The sequence below is a fragment of the Bactrocera tryoni genome, chromosome 1 (assembly GCF_016617805.1).
Source record: "Bactrocera tryoni isolate S06 chromosome 1, CSIRO_BtryS06_freeze2, whole genome shotgun sequence".
In the NCBI taxonomy this organism is placed as follows: Eukaryota; Metazoa; Arthropoda; class Insecta; order Diptera; family Tephritidae; genus Bactrocera; species Bactrocera tryoni.
Window position 1 is genome coordinate 89,284,602 of NC_052499.1, and position 21,220 is coordinate 89,305,821.

Sequence of the window (21,220 nt, forward strand, 5' to 3'; positions counted from 1 at the left end):
TGGATTGTTGTCTATGCTAGACATTTTCATCTGTGAATTGCAATTATTGTCGTATTTTGCAATAAATTGATTTTGTATATTTTATATCTCAATACCTAAGAATGTGAATGAATAGAGAATACACAAATGTTAACTGGACTCAAATTTAGACTATTATGAGGGAACATCGAAAAACGCAAACTACGTCACTCGTCATCATATGCGAACCGAGTACACCTAGGAACAGAAAATTTATGAGCAAATATTACCATCAATTTGACAAATTGATTCATGTTCTCTGGTTCACTGCATTAACATCCTCTGCTCTGGTTCTTGTTTCGGGTGTGAGCTTATCCGCGCTCTGTGTGTGTCTTAGATTAGTTCAGCTATACACCATCCATGGGCAAGAGCAGAGAATGTTAATGAACAGAGAAGACACAAACAAGATGTTAATAAAAATGGAAGGTGCAAATGTTAGCTGTACGAAAATATAAATTATTTGAACGAACATCAAAAAATCGTAAAAGCGAAAGTTCGGAAATGAATGAATGAATGAATTACACCACGTCATAAAGCAACATTTCCCATTTTATAAGGCAACTCAACAAACTACATCACTCTAAGAAGAAACCAAGCAAATTTTCAGTAATTCTTTCCTTTTACTTTTGTGGTATAACAGTTTGAACAATCACCAGTAAAGAGGGACAGCAGGTGCATTGCCTAAAATGATTGCTATTATTTTATTAATCAATTTACTTGGAAACAATTTAAGGTTTGTGTAAATTTGTGATTGTGTATTTCTTATATTATTTTACGATTTCCAATCCCACTGCAATTTGGATGGAGTTTTGAAATTCGGTATCACGGTTTTCAACTCCGTTTTTAGTGGGGTTGAGAAGAGTATCAAAAAATTTCAACTGCTAATAAGCAATACTACTTCTGGGAATATATGTACATACATATGTACATACTTATGAATCTGCAATAAACACCATAAATTTGTAAGTTCTTTCTTTTTGGTTGCGAACGAAAGGAATTGTCTTATTCTCTTTTCGTAAAAACGTAATGTGTTTGCTTTTAATTAAACTCGATCTGTAGAGTTGCCACTCGTCTTCGAAATATACTTAAATATTGCTTGTAGAAAATCAATTGAAGTATTGCGGATACAACCGTGCTGCCCGATCTGCCAAGCGCAAAATAAACAAAAGAATAACGGGAAGCAATAAACACACGAACGGAAAATACCGGGATGGCAAGTGTGCAGCTTTTGACGGAAGCGTTTAAACTGTTGCTGCTGCTCTTCCTCGTACATGTGGAGCCAGTGTTGGGGACGATGTTGTAGAGTGGAGTAGTGTGCCGCTTCGAGTTCAACAATCTCACGCGTACAGTGCGTTCTGCCATCTATTTGATTGGTTTTTTGGATTGTTCGTTATCGCAGTTCACAGTGTGTTCGTGACGTTCAAATTGCCAGTTCGCCATTGTCAGCGCCACAGTTGTTGCCATCTTGTTCCGTCGCAGTGATCGCGCTCGCGGTTTCAGTTCAATCCTTCTTCCCAATACCGCCGTTCCGCCTTAGTTCCGCCTCTGGTTGTTGCTGGTGTCATTTCGTCGTTTGTTTGTTTGCATTTGTGGAGTGGAGTGAAGTGAAGTGAGTTTTATTTTTCTCTCTAATTTCCATTTTTGTTTGCATAAATTTGGGTTAATTCATATAATGGCACCCGTAAACGGCTGATGCACTTTCATCAATTCGAACAATTTGAACAAAAACAAACTAAATGTGTTAACAGATAGTATGAAAAGTAAAGAACTATAAGTGCAATAGCTAGCGTAGCAGATTTTTACATGCATAATCTGCTTGTGTCGAAACTCTATTTTTAAATCTGTACTACTTGGAAGTAACAGGTAGAAACATGCAAATGGTAGCAGTGGCGTCAGAGTTGATTTTCATTTCCATTTTTTTTCGTTTGCTGAGTTTTGTTGCGGCTGCAGATACTGAACTAAATATTCCGATTGGCACGCCACGTCTGCGTGTTGACCACCAACAACGCGGCTGGCCGATAGTGGCTGAAGAGTCTGTTCGACAACCGGGATCTCGCAGCTCCAAGTTGCAGCTTATTTTAAGACTGAAAACGAGTTGACGATCGCTCAACACACAAATATCATGTGGAAGCGGCGTGATTGGATAGGAGTTTGAATGGCCGGGGGGCAGCACTGCGTCGGGGATTTTAGTTGTGACAAATCGTTGCAGAAATAATCATTATATTAACACTTTTAGTGCATGAATGTTCATATGTACATACATAGGTATGCATAAATCTGTGTGTATGGATACATACATATGTATTTCGTGAACAGTCAGTGAAAGTCGCTTACTCATGCGCCCTCGAAAACGCCGTCAGTAGACACACCGTTGTCGCAGCGCTTGGTATAGGTTGTTATAATTTAGGGCTCAGCTAGGAGTGCAACCGTTTTCTGCCCCTCCTCCTTGGCTCGTTAGTAATATCGGTACGGTGTGGAAATGTGTTTTTTAATGGAGATTTTTGGTTTTATTTACCTTCAGTTGGGTCCCCTCCAATGTGATCATAAGGAGTGTTCGTTTGCTCGTTTTGTTTATTTTTTTATATGCTCGCTTACGTATTCGGATTTCTGCGAAAGTGTACAAAGTGCAGTTATTTGCATGCTTGGTGTCTCATTGAATAGTTCTCGCCATCGATTTGGAAAAAGAATTGCTTATTTAAACCTTCTTTCCTGAGAAACCCCGTTTTTCGCCTCTGAGTAATCGAACAGATACGGCCACAGCCACTCCATAAGTACAGTAGGGCTGTTAGGTACACAGACCGCCTTTGTTCGAAATGCGAATGCTCGAACTGTAGACACGAATAAAGTTAAATGTTTCATGATGAATTTGTTTCACAATAAGCAATTCGTGCAATATACACATATCTACATACATATGTACATACATATGAATGTGTGGATGAGTGTATTGTATGCAATGTTGCAAAATTTACCTGATTTGTTTCCGTAAATGACTCAAGAGGCCGACAGTGCATTTAACAGTGTAAATGTTAATTACACTTCACCTCACCTTAAATGTTAACAGTTCTTCTAGATTTTGTAGTATTTGACCTTCGATAAAGCAAAATTTGTGATTATTGATAATATTTAGGTTTGGGATTTGTTGATTCGTGCTGATTTCAAATAAAACATCAAAACCTGATTGTGTTTAGTTTTATTTGTCTTTCATGGGCGGTTACTGGGCATCAAGAAATGTGAATAATATTCTACGAGTACTTTTAACCAAATTTGTATATTCCTAGGTAAAAACTTGTGTCTAGGCTTACATTTAACAATGGAAGTACTTAATGCTTTGTGTGTTTAAGTTTTTCACCCTGGAACATAATACTTATTTTTTGTGCACTAAGGCCATCCCTCGTCATTTTTCGAGAGGAAAAAACAAAACCAAATTAGATTTTATTATTTTCCCTATTTTATTTTCAATCAAAAAGTAGCGAAATTCATATATGTATATTTTTAGTTGGTGCTGTAAGAATAATCAGAACAAAACAAAGAGGAAACACCTGTTTTCAAACGAATTTAAAATCGAACGTCGTCGTAGACGAAGGATGACAGAACATGGTTAGACACGCGCTTATTTCATGATGTTAACTGTTGTCACTGTTATCTTGATTGTCTTGATAAAGCGACGGCAGTCGTGATAGATCTGAATTTCATCATCAATGCGTTTAATAATAAAACAGTTCACAAAGAGAAAGCTTCAAACATTTTTCGATGGTGAAAAGTCTCTCGTAAAATTCATTAGTCGACTCAAAGTACATACATATGTACATACATATATGTACCTGTATACATAGGTTCAGCCAGCAGTTCCTTATATATTGCCTGTCGTTGCCGATTCTAAAAACTTCGAGTTTTCAGCGTGAGTTGCTATACCTGGACACAGCGTTTGTAAATCAAGTAGTCAAAGCTTTGAAAGATGAGAAGAGTAGGCCTGTAGAGAGGCACTGCTTGACTATATAATAATAAATATAATTCTTTGGACTATGGATAGTAAAATGAGATCTGTATAAAACTGAAGCATTTGATATTCAGCCATTTTTTTCATTTTGCTGTAAGCGCATCAACAAACACATACATATGTACATACACATGTATGTATGAAAATATATATACATATATGTATGTACATATAAATTTTATCTAAAAACCGAGTTGCCTTCCACGCTCCAACCACATGCAAGATATACAAGTATGTACATATGTACATATATATCAACATAGTGACTACCTCGTATATTCACTCATACTTACTTACGTCTCAATTGTACTCGCTTGTTCATTAGCGTATCGCTCTACGCCTAGGTGTAAATGTGCTAACGCGGTTATCACAATTTTCTTTGTGCCATTTGTCAAACAAATATCTCCACCAGACCACAAACTGTTTCGCAAGGGTGCTATAACTGAAGTCAATGCACAGCATAACGGAATTATCAGAAGATTGATGTATACCTGGATCCTGTAACAGAAGAGCAGGTGTTCGTTTCGAATTTAAAAAGCACGACCTCCCACGAAAACCCCTGTGTAACTTTTTACTCGATTAATTATAGAATTTGTATTTAATATCTTTGACTTTCATAACTGGAAAAACACTTACAAGTATTATCCTTCTTATTAGATCTGACGTGATAGTCGATCTAAGGGTTACATATGTATAAGTTTTCCGTTACCGACCTTGTTTCGGGTGCATAAAGTCCCGTTGAGCTGTACTTTTTGCTCCTTATCATTTAGCGCATTAAGTTAGAAACGTCTCCAAAGGTGACTGAGTACAAAAAAAATTCCGTAGAAATGCAATTTTAACATTATTTTTCATTGAGTTTCCGCAGAGATGTGACAGAGATACAAATTGCCCTAATTGAAAGATTGAATAAAAATATAGATGACAATGAGCACCGTGTCAATATGGGCAAATACGAAAAGTTAAAAGCAAAAAAGGCAACGAATGTACATATGTATGTATGTTATGTGCACACCTAAAATGAAAACAATAAGCAAAACGGTGAATTGACGTGACCGTCACCGCCATAGACGCCTAAATTATTACGAACGCATTTACATACATACATATGTATGTATGTATCTATGAGTGTACGTGTGCTAGATAACAGCACATTGTTGGCGATCATTCACAAGTCGGTCTGATCGAGGAATCGACCCGTGAATGCGCTCATCAAGAACGCTCGCTTTCCGTGCCCAATTTGTTAATCTCTGAGGGGCACTTGCACACGTACACGTACATTCATGAACATTTACATCCACAAGCATACATATGTACATACATATGTATGTACATTCACATAGTATGTAGCATATACATACATATATGGCATATAATTATTGGCGATCACCTAGCAATTCAGTCGAATTATCAATTTGTCTGAGCCAGAGTGCGAGAGTGCGTTCGCTTATCACTAGCGCCGTGTGTCGCAACGCGAGATGATCACTCGAAATTTTCGCACAACGCTCATTCTCAAACACATACACATGCGTGTGTGTGTATGTGAGCATGCATTTCATCTATGTACATAGCTGCTAAACAGCGAAGCCTTTATCTGTGTCGCGTAGCGAAGCGCCGAACGCGCACGTAACAGAGCGCTCTGCTGTGGTTGGTGATAATGAAAGCAAAAATGGCAAAAACAGTCGATAATAAACAAATAGAAATAAAATAATCGCAATCACACTGTTAAGCAAGCCAATTTTTGTCAACTACACGAATTTTTCGTGGCGAGCGTATGCCAGTAGCAAAAAGTCAGCTCTCGCGTGGTAAACGGTACTGCAGCAAAGAAACCCCGATATCCGAAAAGAGTTAACAATGAATTGAAAAATCAATAAAACAGGCATACGACCTCTTTAAGATTACGGTAAAAAACTGTGAAACCAAAATATCAGTACTATTTTCAAATGAAATAATGCAAGTTGTTTAAAATAGAGAAAGGTCATCGTGTGTGTGTTTCGAGATATACATATGTATGTATGTATGTACGATAGGTTGACGCTTCGTAAACGCTTTTAGTGACAAATTCGAGCACTTATTGGAAGGGCTTTTGCAAATCTATCTAATTTCCGAGCAGTTTGCTTTCCGGTCACAAGCATTGCCAATAATTAGGCTGCTTATTAAATTGATTTATTTTTCACCAACGAACTGTCAGTGTTTTTTATTTACTAGCAATATTTTATTTCTTGCATTCACTTTACAAAAGTATTTTTCAATAAATCAAGTTCTTAACGTCGATTACATATTTATGTGCGTCATTTCACAGCTATCGCCCCGCAATTGATATACAACAAAAGCAAAATACTGCAAAACAACAAAGCTGAAAGAGAAACAGAAAAAATAAGAATAAGAACTTGCAAGACAACCACGCACACACACTCCATTTAGTGCAATAATCCACCAGTTCAAATCGAAAAAGTGCACCACGAAGTCAGCAGTTGCAATATAAGCAGCGATAAGCAGCACCAATAATTGCCGCGCCGCGTCTAAACTATCCACAGTGCAGTTGAGCAATCCCAAGGCAGCGGTCAGCAATTATTACAACGATCATAGCATTTCTTCAGCGCCCGTCAATGTGCCCAGCTCGTGCTCGCATTATCGGCTAAGCGAATAATTAGTCGAAGCAACCAGCCAGCAACCGGGCCAGTGTCAGCGGCGTTTGGTGATTGTCGTCGCACAACAGCAGCAGCAGCAGCAGCATCCGTAATAGCACCAAGAGCAAAGTACTCAACCACAAACAGACAAACAAAGTGCAGCAGAAATGTTGAAAACAAAAGCCAATGATGACAAAGTGGATACTTTGCTGACCAAGGGTCTGGTGCCGATAATTGATCTCGCTCATTGCGGTAAGCGTTATATATGTATGTCTCTATGTTTATACCTAAGCATTTATGTATATGAAAATATTAGCAATTCATGCTTGTATGGTTGTTGTAATTGCATGTTGCCACCATTACCTTGAAGCTATCCGCACTTTCAATGGGCCATTTATTTGTATCAATCGTTTGAATAGAATATTCCATTTCAACGCAAAACCTCATTCAGTATCTATTTCTGATAACACACATACATACATACATATATACATTCTTATGCTATTTATGGATTTATAATTAGTTATATTATTACATATACGCGTATACATATGTACTGACATATATACTACTTACTCACTGAAATCAATTAGTTATGTCGTAAAGTATCTTACGAATAGTACGACCTATCGGGCCGACTAGTTATCCGATTGTCATTTGTCCATACAAATAAATGGCGGGTTTCGTGTTTCTGTGTCCAACGAGACGGCAGCTGCCAGATCTCGGCCATAAATATACCAGTTTGGACCTACTTCGAAATAAATACAAAAGCAATAACTAATTCTTTTAATTTCGATATATGTACATAGTTCAATTTACATACATATGTATGTATGTATACTATAAATGTATATGAACATTAAAAAAACTAAAACTTTCACGATTCAGTTTGTTTATTTAATTTGTTTTTGCGGTGACTGAGCTTTTCTCCCTCCCTCGAAAAAATATCTGAAACAGCTTGGCTTTAAGCTCTCTCTCCTTGAACTCTGGCTTGAATGTTTTATGTTTTTAGCAAATATCCACGGCAATTGAATTTATTTTTGAAGCAAACATATGTCGTTGCATGCTGTGTACCCAGTTAAAAATGTTATTGGCACTTCCTTCCACTTGACTTAATTCGAGGCCAAGTTGCGATCAGCTACGAATATACATAACAGCATCACAAGTGTTTTAACATTTTTATACTCATGCAACATGTTGCTGCGGAGTATAATAGTTTTGTTCACCTAACGGTTATACGTATCACTTACAACTTACGGATATAGAGAGTGATATGAAGAGTCATTCGTGTAACTGTCTGTCTATCCGTCCGAGCAAGCTGTAACTTTGCCCCCTTATGAGCAAAAATTATTAAAATCCAACAAAAAACGTTCAAGCCTCGACGTACCGAATTTTTGAAATCCAGTAAGTATAGTTGACTTTTTCCAAAAATATCGGCCAATGTATATGATATAAAATTGAAGTTCAAGGATAATCCTTCCCTGATAATATTACGTCGGTTTGTCAAAAATCGTTTAATCGGTTCAGTGCTTCCCTGAGCCCCATATACCTAATATAAAGATTTTCGAACTTCCGGTGACTTTGTACCTCATATATCGTCCAATATGTGAGTTATCTCAATGAATATAAGAGAACGTGTTTTACTGCGTAAAATGGAAGAAAGTCTGTGAAAACTTGACCTAGCCCCCATAGAACTATTATCATTATTTTCGAAAACCGGCTGACTTTACTCTATATGATTGCTGATGGTATGCGGGGAACCTTGATGAAACATTGGGGCGCATTTATTAGTCCGTGGTATGTTAATTGATATAGTATTGATTAAAACAGCTACAAATTGAGTCAATACTACTCCCGACACCGTTATTCTAAAAAATCTTATGTCTCGGTCAGTGTATGAGTTATTTATATTATATTTCTCTTGCTGACATTTTACACCTTAGGTTATACCCTGGCTTTGAAGCTTGCAGAGTATAAAATGTTCCGTTACGCCCGAACTTAGCATTTTCTTACTTGCTCAATATTATTTTTATTTTTTTATTTGTTGAGTTTTAGTTTTACAGTGTTTCTCATACACGTGTTGAAAGCAAGTGTCGAACAATTTAAGAAGCAAAATTGCTCACGAATATTTTCCTATTTACATTCCGAATTCCTGAAACCGCTATAGAACTTTGCCTTTATATAAGCAATTCTACAATTTTCATTTAACAATTTATTTTTAGCCATAAACTTCTATAAATACATGCCAGAGTTATATGTAAATACTCGGTGTCAGTACATACATATATGTATGTATATTTGAAGCACCTTCATCTCCTACACACTCTCCAGCTTAGTTTGCCTAACACATGAGCTGACTCATTTGAGAGCGATGCTACTTTGAGGGGGTTTACATGGCTTTGCATTCGAAACAACTAAATTAAGCTGCAAATAAAACTTGCGCTGAAAATAATAAAACATTTTATAATGAAACTAGCAAATCCACTTACGGTTAAAAGCGGCTTCCATTGAAGTTCGTCGTTAGTGATTTCCCCAACTGAAATTGTTCATCGATCCGATTGTTCTCAAAATCACACACACACTCTTCCATGCATTTTAAGGCTGATAAAGCTATCTATTATTAAATATAATATATGTTTGCATAATATGTATGTATATACAGAGATATGTATGTATATGTGCACACAAGTTGTCCTATTCATATACATATGTATGTGTGTAACCAATAGAGCCAGCTTTAGCATTCACATTAAACAAATTAGCAGAAGTAGAAATTAAATTTGTGACGTAGGCAATTCAATTGCCTTTGCCGTGAATGCGTCACCAGCCGCGCTTGGCTTCCCTGAGCGGCCGCTTATTCAGTCGACTGTGTTAGGATTGCGGCCTTGGCATGCATTGGACTGCATCGTGTTTACCAATAGATTTTAAAGATAAGTTTTTATGGAATTCAGATAGTTTGTTTATTCGTTGTTCTCAAATCGAGCGGAATCATTATTTTACGTGCCTGGAAAGTTTGTTGTTGTTGACTGACAAGAAACGTCAAACTTCTAACTGTGAATCAAATTAGTAACAAGCTTGCTAAGAACAGTGTGAATGCGCGATCATGCCGAGTCTGAGCAAAATCTCGTTTGAAAGTATCAAAAATAATATTTGTATGTACATATGTATGTACATAAATATGTGCAGTTAAATTTGTTTTGTTTTTTGGCATTCCACAGAACGCACCTCTTTTTTGGGGTATAAAAAGTGTACAGCACTGGCGCACTCGCGATCATTTATTCTGATTCAGGAAATTCACTTTGTTTTGGTAAAACAGCAAGATGTTTTAACGAACTTGTTATTGCCGTATTTGCACCAGTCGATGCCGTACGACTTTGTTATTGAATTTTTATACCCGCGAGCAAAATACTGTGCTGGGTACACATATTAGTTACATTGGACCACTTCGTTTTGCATCGAAGATCCCAGGCGCTGGTCCCGTCTTTCAGTAAAGGATGGAGAGCCACTATGTCGCCAACTGACGGGATTTGTTCGCAATTCCAACTCTCTTGAAGCCACTAAACAACTAAATTTGCTGATTTTTATGCGAAAGCGAATCTTATCGCGCAAATACTTAAGAATATTCCTTAATTGAAAGGTTATTTTTAACTGTTCCCTCTTATACAGTTTTATTATAATCTTAGTCTTTCATAAGTACCTGTTTTAATATCGAACTTATGTATGTATGTATGTCTGTTTGTATGTTTCGCATTTCAGTGAAGTGTTTGGCTTTGTGGTTGCGTATTTTGTTCGATTCTCGGAATTTTTAGTTTTTATTTAAGAATTTGGACCGAACATTTTTATTCCGCCTGCTCTAGCCGCAATTAACTTATCACCGTCTGTGTGCAATTAAGCATTAACTGTACAAAGTAAACAAAAACAAAAAGCTTACACCAACACACAAGAACAATAAATAAAAAACAAGACTGAGCAAGTGAATGAACAAAAAATTAAAAAGCGGAAAAAACGCAAATAAAACCACATAAAATATCGGCAGATTGGCATTCATAGGAATGTTCGCACACAGGGACTGGGTTAAATTCTTTGGAATTGCGGAAAACGCGTGTGATTTTCCTCATTTCAATGCCGCACATTTTTCGATAAGACATGGAAATCCTCACAATTTTTAATGAGAATTCCAATGAAGACAACGAAAATGCAAAAATTGAAATGTTTCTTTGTTATTGGCGGCTAGGAGGGATAGCTGTGTGTGCGTTGGTTTTTTAACTTAATGGACGATATTTTATTTGTATTTACTCTGACGCGTTTATGTTTTCTTCTTTCATTAATTTGTTATTTATTGCTTCAGGTGTTTGACTCGCTACGTGTGTATGTATGTGTGTGTGTATTTTGTGGTCTGTAACAAAGCCGTCGGCTAACGACCATACCGTAAGATTCGGCAAAGCTCGAAAAAACAATTGACACTCAATCATATTTTGATGAAGTATAATTTGTTAATTCGATATTTTATTAATCATTGGAAAAATGGCTGTCGAAGCGCTTTTATCTTTACTAGCTTTGTTCCTTGTCCGTGCAATTTATGGCGACACTTTGAGAGTGTAAATTGGCAATAAAGGTACGAGCTCAAAACTCAAACTCGTGTGTACGGACTTAAGTATGTATGTTTGTTGCATATTTGCTACCCGTCCGTTAATCACTCATCCATCACATGTCGCCGACGTGTGACTACTATTTATTATATGTGAGGTTATATTATTGTCGTTTTTGCATTCATTTGTTTGAATTTAAGTTCATAGCTCCCCTAAATACATACATACAACATGTAGTCAAGGGCAGTTTTTATGAGTGCAATGACCACATACCAGTAACCTCAAAACGATCAAAATCCTAAAATAACACCTTTTACTTTCCGAAGATTTTACGAGTCAAAAGAAATCAATTAAAGACAACGAACAAAGCCCTCTGAATTTGTTAAAAGTGTCCAAAGAAATTTGAAATAAAAAAAGCTGTTTGCTTAACTTCTTTACATATATCGCTCGACTATCTCTGCTACCGATCCGCTACGGAACCTAATTATTTTCTCTATTTTTGCCTCGTTTAATGTTCTAAAGTCTAGTCTAAAGGTAAACATAAGACCTTTGTGTGTACTTAACCATTTTAAGTTACAAGTCTTAGGTGCTGAATCACCTTCATGGATGTTGTTGTCAATGTTTTTTTTTTATAAAATATATAATAATTTTTTAATATTAAACTATATTTATTGTTTTCAACTTTTACAAAGTGGTTTTAAGGAATTTTTAATATTGACACCTGATATCAACCCCTGTTAAGATGTCACTTCACTTCACTGCTAATCCAGATACGGATTATAAATACCTACGACGACTGACATACATACAAGAGAACTTTGGCGAGTGTGAGCAAATCATACGCCAAAGGTTTCTTAAATGTCAGTCGTCTCTAGAAATATGCAATGCATGTAATTGTTTCATAGCGTTTTTATTGAAAAATTATCAACATCTGGACTTATCTGGATTAATCAGCATTGCTTCATAAGTGCTTGTGCGTTTGTTCATAATTCATTACAAATTTCTCATATTTCACTCGGCTACCCTCAATTCAGGCGTGTGTTTGTGTGGTTGCCCTTGTTAACAATAAGTCAAACAGTTGGCGAAATTAATTCACATTCCTATTAATAAATAATATAAGTATTATTAATTTGCTTTTGCCATTGTGTGCTTTGGCAGCTTTGCCATTTGGACATTCGTTATCAGGTTCTGATAGCGCAAACGTTATTGCGCAATAAACCCGCGTACAAATTTAGACGTCTGGTACGGCTCACCTGCCAAAGGCGCCCAAATGTTTGACTTTTCCTTCGCAAATGCCTGGTCGCACGATCCGCTTTCTTTGCTGGCTGCTTACCACTTCCTGTCAGAGACACCAACACCCTTTTCTTGCTATTATTATTATACTTAGTTTTCGAGTTGTCCGCAGCGTTGCGCCTCCAACATGCCTATTCGAATAAAAAACGGTTTCTGTATTATGCATTATCTATTAATCACAACCACTGTTGACATTTCATTATCACCGCCGCAGCGTTTGTTATGTCAACTTGCTTTGTACTCATCTATTTGAGATAGTTTTTACCACGTGAGCGCAGTGATGACACATTACACCATATTTGCTGCAATTAGTTGGCGCTACGTCAGCGCCGGAAAAGATACTCGAAATCATTTTAAACGCAATTTCACAATTTTCCATTATTTATTGGCTTTGTCAACACTACAAAACACACAAAAACATACATACATATGATATGTTCTCGTGTCCGTGCTGGAGTATTTTGTTCAATTTTCATGATTACTTATTGAATAATGCAGTTTACTTTCAAATAAATTAACAACCTAATTGACAGTATCACTTTGAACAGCGGCATTTCGTCTGTCAATGGAAATACAATCGATCTTCGTCCGATTTTTTATGTCCCAACATTCCGTTGCGTTTGACTACGTTCGTAGAAAAAATCGTACTCACACATATACATATATGTATATAGTACATTTATATTTGGTTGATAAATGCTAAATTCTAAAGCTTATGTATATAAAAAGTATAAGCAGCGCATTCAAAATAAAAAATAACGTTTTCGTTAACCAAAGTATAGGTAGCGTTTATTGGAAAAATAGTTTAACTATAGAAAATAATTGTTTTTTGTAGCTAACATTTATTGAATACTTGCTCCAATCTCTCGCTCTATCTATTATAGCCTGATATATTTGACGACAACTTTCAGCTAAATTTCCGCATATTTCACAGGAAGCGACCTCCAAGCATATTGGAGGAGCCGAATGAAATCTTTCCTTGGCGTTAAATGAGTTCTTGATATTTTAATTTTCAATGAAGTCTAAACAGTCTTTATTGGTTTGGCGTCCGGTGACTGTGATGATCAATCTAAAGTATGACCCTATGTTGGGATAATTTTTTTCCTGCACTATTCAATTATGATTATTTTTAACGTAATGCATTACAGCTGACTTCAGTGTACCCTTTTTATACAATTTTATCATTATAGCGGCGATCAGACTTTCTGTGAAGCACCTGAAAGCAGAGAAGCATCCATTAACATGAACGTTTTGGAGGCGCTGAAATTTTAAGTTTTTAAGTTTTTTGTCCATTGCAAATGGTAATGAAACGTGTAAAGTATACCCGTTATCGTGTGATTAAAGTGGCATCAGAACGGCTCTCTACTGAAGTTTTCTTAAAAGCACGAAAAGTTCAATATTTGTCTACGAATATTTGTGAATTTTTAAATCAAACTAAATCAGATGAATTCAGTTGCATTGACTTCATCGACCTTTGTTAGTCTTAAGTACACCGCGGCGCATCATAACCTCCAGACGAGAGTCTGGTAGTTTTCTCCTTAGTTCGCGTCATGGTTGTTGGTTTCGTCACAACCTAAAACAATGAAATGTAATTGTTTTTTCAAATTTGTTTGCTTTTACATCAAGAGTCATTCAAATCCAACTCAATGAAGCATTGTTTGGTTATCGCTTGTAGGTTATACCTACTTCCGAACGCAATTTACTCTGTTGCATTGTAGAAAATAAGTTGCATAAATTGTTTTGTCTTCGTTGTCAGTCGGTTGTTGAATAAGTTACGCGCTTGCAGTCAACGCTCGCCGAATGTGTGAGTACCATAAATGAAAATGGAAACGCGTTGCCCGCCGACTAATTGAGTTGTGTCTAGATAAACGAGAGCAGCAACAACAACAGCAACAAAGAGACGCATAAATGTAAATTTCAATTCCAAATTGAGCGCATTTCAATTGAATTTCCACGCAAATAAATTATTTAAACGAGAGCGGCAGTGCGAGTATGTGAACAAATAAGTAGGTATGTATGAACACTCGTAAGCGCCGCAGAGGAGCAGCCATGTCTACTTACATAACTGCTAAATGCATAAGTACGTGTCGTCGCATAAGTAGCGTAATTAGTGCTGATAATGTTAGAAGACCGATTTCGAATTGGACAAATGGCACTCATAAGGCCTCATAAAGTGTACAATTGTTTTGTTTACCTAAAGGTTTAAGGTTTAAAGTAAGGTGCGAAAAGCCATGAATATACTTATACATTCGGTATAAGAAGGCTGGATAGTCATGACTATCAACAAATGGCGAATTGATAAATTAAATGATAAAGCGACAAATAGGCTCTTACTTCACGAGAACGAAGATCATGTAAATACACCAGAGGTTTTGAAGAATATTTTGATAAAAAATATTGGAAATAGCAAAAGGTAAGAGAAACATATTTGCCGTAAACAATTACCCACCGTCAGGAATTTTAAAAATATTAAACTAATGAAGTCTACCTTTTGTTTGCTGACACTTTGCGCGGTCTGAAATGAACACGGTGTTGGCGCGAGGGACGCGGCGCGCGGAGCAGTTCGCACGCGTACCTACACTCTTGCACTTGCTAACTGTTCAGCTATTATCGTGTGATTAACCTACGGAATGGAAGCTTTGAAGGCCAACTTCACAGCGCAGTCACTCACACATAGCCGAGTACTTTGAATTCACACGTACACACATTTGTATAAAATTTGTATGTATTGCGTACTTTTAAATAATTTCTGTAATCAGAAATACGTTCTCTTTGTATCAACCAATGCTTTTTTTATAGTTTCCTAGTACAACTGTAGTTACTGCTGAACATGAGTGTGTGTATGCTTTTTCGATATTTCCCATCGCAGTTTTGAAATCGAGCCCCATTGAAGTCACCGACCGAATAACAAATATAGCTGATGTCTTCAGTTGGAAATGTTTGGATTGATTAGCCATTATTTATTGTCGAATCGAAACTATTTTGTGTGCTTCTAAAAACTGTTAGGTGATTGTACTCTATAACTGGTTTGAGCTATGTAATTATGAACTAACAGCGGCGAAAAGGCAAGTCTCAAGCATTTTATTTTCTACTACTATTAGTTCTCTTTGGAGCTCTTACGAATAATATATGGACCTTGTATTGTTAATCATCAACCGCCAAACATTGTAAGCTTTAGAAACTTCCTTTCTCAACTTATTTTTGAAGCACTTTCATTCCTTTTCTTTTTAACTGGATACACAAAAATTTATGTCAAAATGTATGTATCATGCAGTTCCGTTCAATAACAGAAGGTATTCGAATGCTGTTTCAGCTCGGCGAGACGAAAAGCCGTTATCAGGCCACCTTAGCAACGAGAGGCGCACGAGAAGATCAAATAAACAAACAAATAAAGCTTATTAGATAGACAAACATCAGCAAAATAACAAATCATTTTAAGGCAGAGCAAGCAGCAGCAACAACAACTGCTGACTTATTTATCTTCGCACAGCTAATGAAAAATAATAGGAGCACCTCGGATATTATTTCAAGTTCATTATCACCTCCATGAATAGGAAAAACACCAGTCAGATAAAACAAATTGCCGTTAGACTGTACATTAAGTTTCGTTATACGAACTCCATAAAGAAAATTCCTCCGGCAGCATTCGAAATTATTTCGCATAGGATGGAAATCATCAGAACGTCTTCACAAACATTTTTCTGGATGTCACATAAATATTTTTTCATTTGAGCTGGTTTCCCCACCTAAGTTCCTATCATTCACATAGTATATGTGGCACATCTATTGTCGGCGCCTGTGGCACGAAAAACCAGAAGTCAAATTTTGTTGTATGCTAACAAAAATTGTCAATATTTTAAGCACTTTAGCTGCGCGAAAACGCATACATATGTAGGTATGGTCTGTGTATGTGTGTCTACTTGTGAGAGTCAGTTTAACAATACAAAGTCGTCATTGATTACTTCGAAAGTCGTTGGGAATCGATTGTTTGATTATTTTCCTTTGCGTTGCCTACATTGTCATGGCCTTTGTTCAACTTTGGGTGGCTACGTTTATCTTTGGCTGCGTACCTCTTAAACAAATGTATGTATATGTATAACAGGAAATATCTTGCAGTTCTCTGGATATTTTCTCTTTGCTTTAATAGAATAATAGTAGAAATAGTATTAACATAATCAAATGGAGTTGCCTGGAAATACTCTCTGATAAAGCACCCAAGGAAATTTCGATTGATAACAGAAGGAACATCAAATATGTAGGTGAACTACATTTAACAACCAACCCAGACACAAAAGACAAATACAAACGTTTTTCGTAACGAATTATTCAGTTTTCAACGTTTAGTTCCTGCATAAATCAATAATCGTCGATAGATCGTGATGTCATAAATTCAAAGCCATTGATTATTGTCGATTGTAATTTGATTGATTTGAGCTATTGATGGATCTACAACTGCAATGATCAAATTGATTGATGTGTAGCGTTCTGTATCTACATACATATGTATGTATATAATTTGTTACTAAACGTTTTCATGAGCAATACATACATATTTATAATTCGAAGGAAATCATCATATGAATCAATTGTCATTGGCGTGTTGCGACTTGCTTAAGATCGTGTTCATATAATTCTCTCACAAACATTATAAAAATCATTCTTCAACATCATAATCAATTATTTTCATAGTTTTATAATTGAAAATTTGTTCACTTTTTTCCACCACAGGGACTGAGGAGGCGCCAGTCCGTTCAGTTGTGAATCGAGTAGGGCACCAGTTACAAAAATGTTTGAGCGAGAAGGGACTCTGCTTGCTTGTAAATCATGGTATTTCCGATGAAAAGGTTAGCCACAAAATATAAGCTATTTTTTATTTGGATAAACTTATCATTTCATCTTATTGCTACCTCTGTACTTTCAGTTGAAAACCGCTTGGGATCATCTAGATGACTTTGTTGATCTACCGAATGACGTAAGAGAGCTTTATATACGCACCGGTGATGATAATCATGGATACGTGCGTCCTGGCGTTGAACGTTTCGATGGCAAAACACCCGAATTACGTCACGCTTTCAACATATGCACATTAAATGCTACAAATCTACCTGAAGAGCCATTGCCCGGATTCGCGGAACATATATCTTCGTTGGCACAGGATTTCAAAGCCCTTTCGCGCTTCATCCTGCAGGCACTTGCCGTCTCCCTCGACATACCACAATCGTTCTTCCTCGAGAAGCACTCACACATGCTGTCTGGTGATCACGACAATGAGTCCACACTGCGCCTCCTCTATTATCCTCCAATCATTGAAGATACCGATGATAAGAATGACTTTGTCAAAGGAAGTTGCATTTACAGCTATCAGCGCTGCTTGTCAGATCAGCCTGATTTCCGTCCCGAATCGAATCCGCGTGATGAAATTAACGAACTGGATGGAAATGAAGAGAACACGAGCACCACTGTACGCCAATTGCCCAACGGTGAGATGATACGTTGTGGTGCGCACACAGATTATGGCACATTCACATTATTGGCACAAGACTCAGAAGGTGGCCTGGAGGTGAAATTGCCTGGAAGTGAAAAGTGGCAGCGCGTTGGTCATCTGCCCGGTGCCATATTGATTAACTGCGGTGAAATCCTCTCAATATGGACAAAAGAAAGATATCCTGCATTGGTAAGCACAGTTTCATCTTAATTTAACTTATAATTTAATCAGAGAGAAATAAAGTACAGCTAATTATGCAGAACATTTTGATATGAGACCAAAACAAATATAACAATTTTTTTTATTACAGCCTCATCGTGTTGTGATACCGGAGCAGCAACATATACGTTCGCGAGGACGTCACTCAATAGCATTCTTCTGCCATCCCGGTGAGTGAGACCCATCACAACCCTGCTGAGTTGCTACTTAATAATTGTATTGATTTTCAGATAACCTAACTATGATATCACCAAATGATCTGCCAAACACCGAAGCCGGCACAGACACCGTCGACAAGAAACCACGCAAGAAGTCATTCAAAGCGGCGAAAGAGAAGTACGTGCAACAGTAGAATTTACACAAAAGCACATTTAACTGTATTATTCTCCAATATCTTTTCGACCACCATTCATTGTGTGATCACTTAGACCTAACTCATACGCGCTTCCTTTTCTTCGAATCTTTTTAGAGTCTACAACGCTTACCAGTTGATACAGAAGAGATTTCGCGAAACGTATGGACAGCAAAACTCGCACTGATAATCACACGGAACTTCTTAGCTCCTAGTTCATTGGTCCATATTACAACTTACTTTCATACACAGATTATTTAGCACATAACGGCAGTTAGGTGAATAAATATTGTGTCACAGTGTTCCAGTTGTAACATATAAGGAAGACAGCACCTCGGGTTTAGCGCTAAGCCACTGCTTCCTTCCCCAAATAAAGTAGAGTTGTGCTTGTTTTCTTCATTAAGTTTAATTTAACTCATTCATGTTGTATTTATATTTGTATGTCAGACATAATTTGTATTCGTATTTTTATTTATACATATTTTAATAGAATTTTATCCTAGTTGTACATAATATATACACCTTGGTACATCTACACAAAGTATACAATGTATATGTATGTATATGCATAACGGATCTACTACATACATACATGTATGCATGTATGCCCGCAATATTTGCATTGGCAACGTTCGTATTAATATTTACGTATATATAACGCCCAATTACAATACATACATACAATAATTACATTATAATTGTCTTTGGTTTGCATTAATTCTATTGTAAACTTCTTAGTATTTCAATTCCTGAATTGACAATTAACAAACACACATTTACTTACATACATACATACTACATACTTATACATATAAACATAAGGAACTTATGTCTTAATTCGCCCCTACTTTCTACTTCGCGTCACTGTCGAGAGTAAGTACATAGAGTATATATACATATATGTCTATTTGTAGCGGTAAATAAAATGGAAGTATATAAAACTAAAGAATAAAGACTATTTTTTGTGAGACTTGTTCGAGGAATTTACAAGAAATGTCTATGAAACGCGTAAAGTGCGAGGAGGGCTAATTTCGGGTGTAGCTGAGCATTGTTAAGCAATTGAGAAGAATGCGAATAAAATGCTTTCAAGTATCTTTATTTTAACAGACATTGCTTATGAATGAAACTATTGATGTTAGCCGAACTTGCATAATGATTGCACACATCTCGGGTACGTACGAGTATTAACTTAAATCGGGAGTGATAGAGACTAGATTGTGAGACGACGTATAAACGTAACCAACTGTGACCACTATGAGGAATAAACAAAGCTTTCTTTTCGCACTGACTTTACGAACCTAGTTATTTACATACATATATATTCTCCGGTCAAGCGCTCACTAAAAAGCAACAATTTCAATTTCTATCATTTTGATCTAATAATATAGATCACGTATTTATGTAGTTAGATTGATTCTGCTTTGTATTCGAGATATTCACTTTAAAACTACTGGCTAGCAGAAATCATTAATTTAAGAATTAAGTGTTTCTCTTGCGTATGTAACACATATGAACGGTACAAAGTCGGCCAGAAAGACCGAATAATTTTTATAGGTTTGCAGAATTAAAGAATGGTCTAAACCTTTTTCATCCAAATTTACACTATCCTCCAGAAAACTAATTTATCTCAGGTCCTTAAGACATTTAACATATTGACCAATATCAACCGGAGTGCGCAAAGATATTATTAATTAAAATCAAACGAAAAATAAAAAAATGTCTCCCCGCGCTCCTTTAGAAACACTTGTAGCTTCATGCTCATTTGTTAGCTTATTATCTTACAGCAATGTTTCCACCAAATTCATTGAGTGCCACCGGTCACCAACAACAACACTCATAACGCGGTGTCATAAATAGCTTCGCAAGTTGTTTATTTAACGTTTAAACCTGAAATCAGCGATACATTCGATCTCCTGCCCTCACCCCCTTTTTCTATGCCATTTTATTAATGAAATGAAATCGAAGAAAATGCCAATAAAAATCAGTGGCAATTAATGCTCGGTCGAATATACGATCGACATACAAATCGGTAAATTGTTCACACATTTTATTGGCTATCAAATGGCTATCACTCAGCTGCACACATTTACCATATGTATGTATGTATATTCGTCTATTATTTATATCTGTAGAAATGTACGAGTATACCTTCATACATTGGTATACATGTGTGTGTATATGATGTTTAATCTCGGAATTTCTGTTAAAAAAATAGCCAAAAATATTTGTAAATTTTTGCAAGAAGAATTTGTCTGTATTTTCTCCTTCTAATAAAGCCCTGACATCGGTCGACGGTTGTAAATATTCTTAATATAATTATGCAAATTGTATATCAACTGTCTCAGCTTCGCTTTCATTGATTTAAAAAACATAAAACTTCTTATAGATAGTAATTGTTAGTAGGAAATGAAAGTCCATACCTGCTCGAAACTAAAGGGTTGCTAAAATGTGTTTTGTGTCCTAACAAGTATTTTTCCAGCAAAAAAAGAGAGAGAACATAATTGCACAGGCATCAGATTACGTTAGACAATAGTTCGTTCGATTTGCTCCTCTCCAATGCTTAGTGAATCGAAGACTGCAATTCGAGGGCAAGACGAAATATCTCCTGCCATTAAACAAACAGTCGTCGCACTCGCC

At 36.5% G+C, this 21,220-nt stretch overlaps 1 protein-coding gene and 1 long non-coding RNA gene across 4 annotated transcripts; one reads left to right on the plus strand and one right to left on the minus strand.

The window, feature by feature from the left end:
• The first annotated feature begins 1,285 nt into the window (after positions 1 to 1,285).
• Positions 1,286 to 19,393, plus strand: LOC120772711 (1-aminocyclopropane-1-carboxylate oxidase-like). Of its 3 annotated transcripts, none has more exons than XM_040101464.1 (7): positions 1,286 to 1,627; positions 6,318 to 6,897; positions 17,256 to 17,371; positions 17,449 to 18,201; positions 18,323 to 18,401; positions 18,462 to 18,567; positions 18,701 to 19,393. In XM_040101464.1, exons 2-7 carry the CDS (start codon positions 6,813 to 6,815, stop codon positions 18,768 to 18,770), a joined length of 1,209 nt encoding a protein of 402 aa, XP_039957398.1. In that variant the 5' UTR covers positions 1,286 to 1,627; positions 6,318 to 6,812; the 3' UTR covers positions 18,771 to 19,393. The 3 variants fall into 3 exon arrangements, with proteins under 3 accessions (XP_039957398.1, XP_039957416.1, XP_039957405.1); XM_040101482.1 differs by having other exon boundaries at positions 1,286 to 1,622; XM_040101471.1 differs by lacking the exon at positions 1,286 to 1,627 and adding an exon at positions 5,668 to 5,918.
• Positions 12,129 to 13,210, minus strand: LOC120772734. Its single transcript, XR_005705088.1, has 2 exons — positions 12,488 to 13,210; positions 12,129 to 12,334 (listed from the first exon to the last, which is right to left on the minus strand). It is a non-coding gene; the product is annotated as an uncharacterized LOC120772734 (long non-coding RNA).
• Positions 19,394 to 21,220: the final 1,827 nt, after the last annotated feature.

Excerpts from the sequence above, each read along its gene's own strand:
- LOC120772711 (XM_040101464.1), top strand. The coding sequence starts at position 6,813 with ATGTTGAAAACAAAAGCCAATGATGACAAAGTGGATACTTTGCTGACC. Across the intron at positions 6,898-17,255 it reads AATTGATCTCGCTCATTGCG|GGACTGAGGAGGCGCCAGTC; the intron begins GTAAGCGTTATA and ends TTTCCACCACAG. Across the intron at positions 18,402-18,461 it reads AGCATTCTTCTGCCATCCCG|ATAACCTAACTATGATATCA; the intron begins GTGAGTGAGACC and ends ATTGATTTTCAG.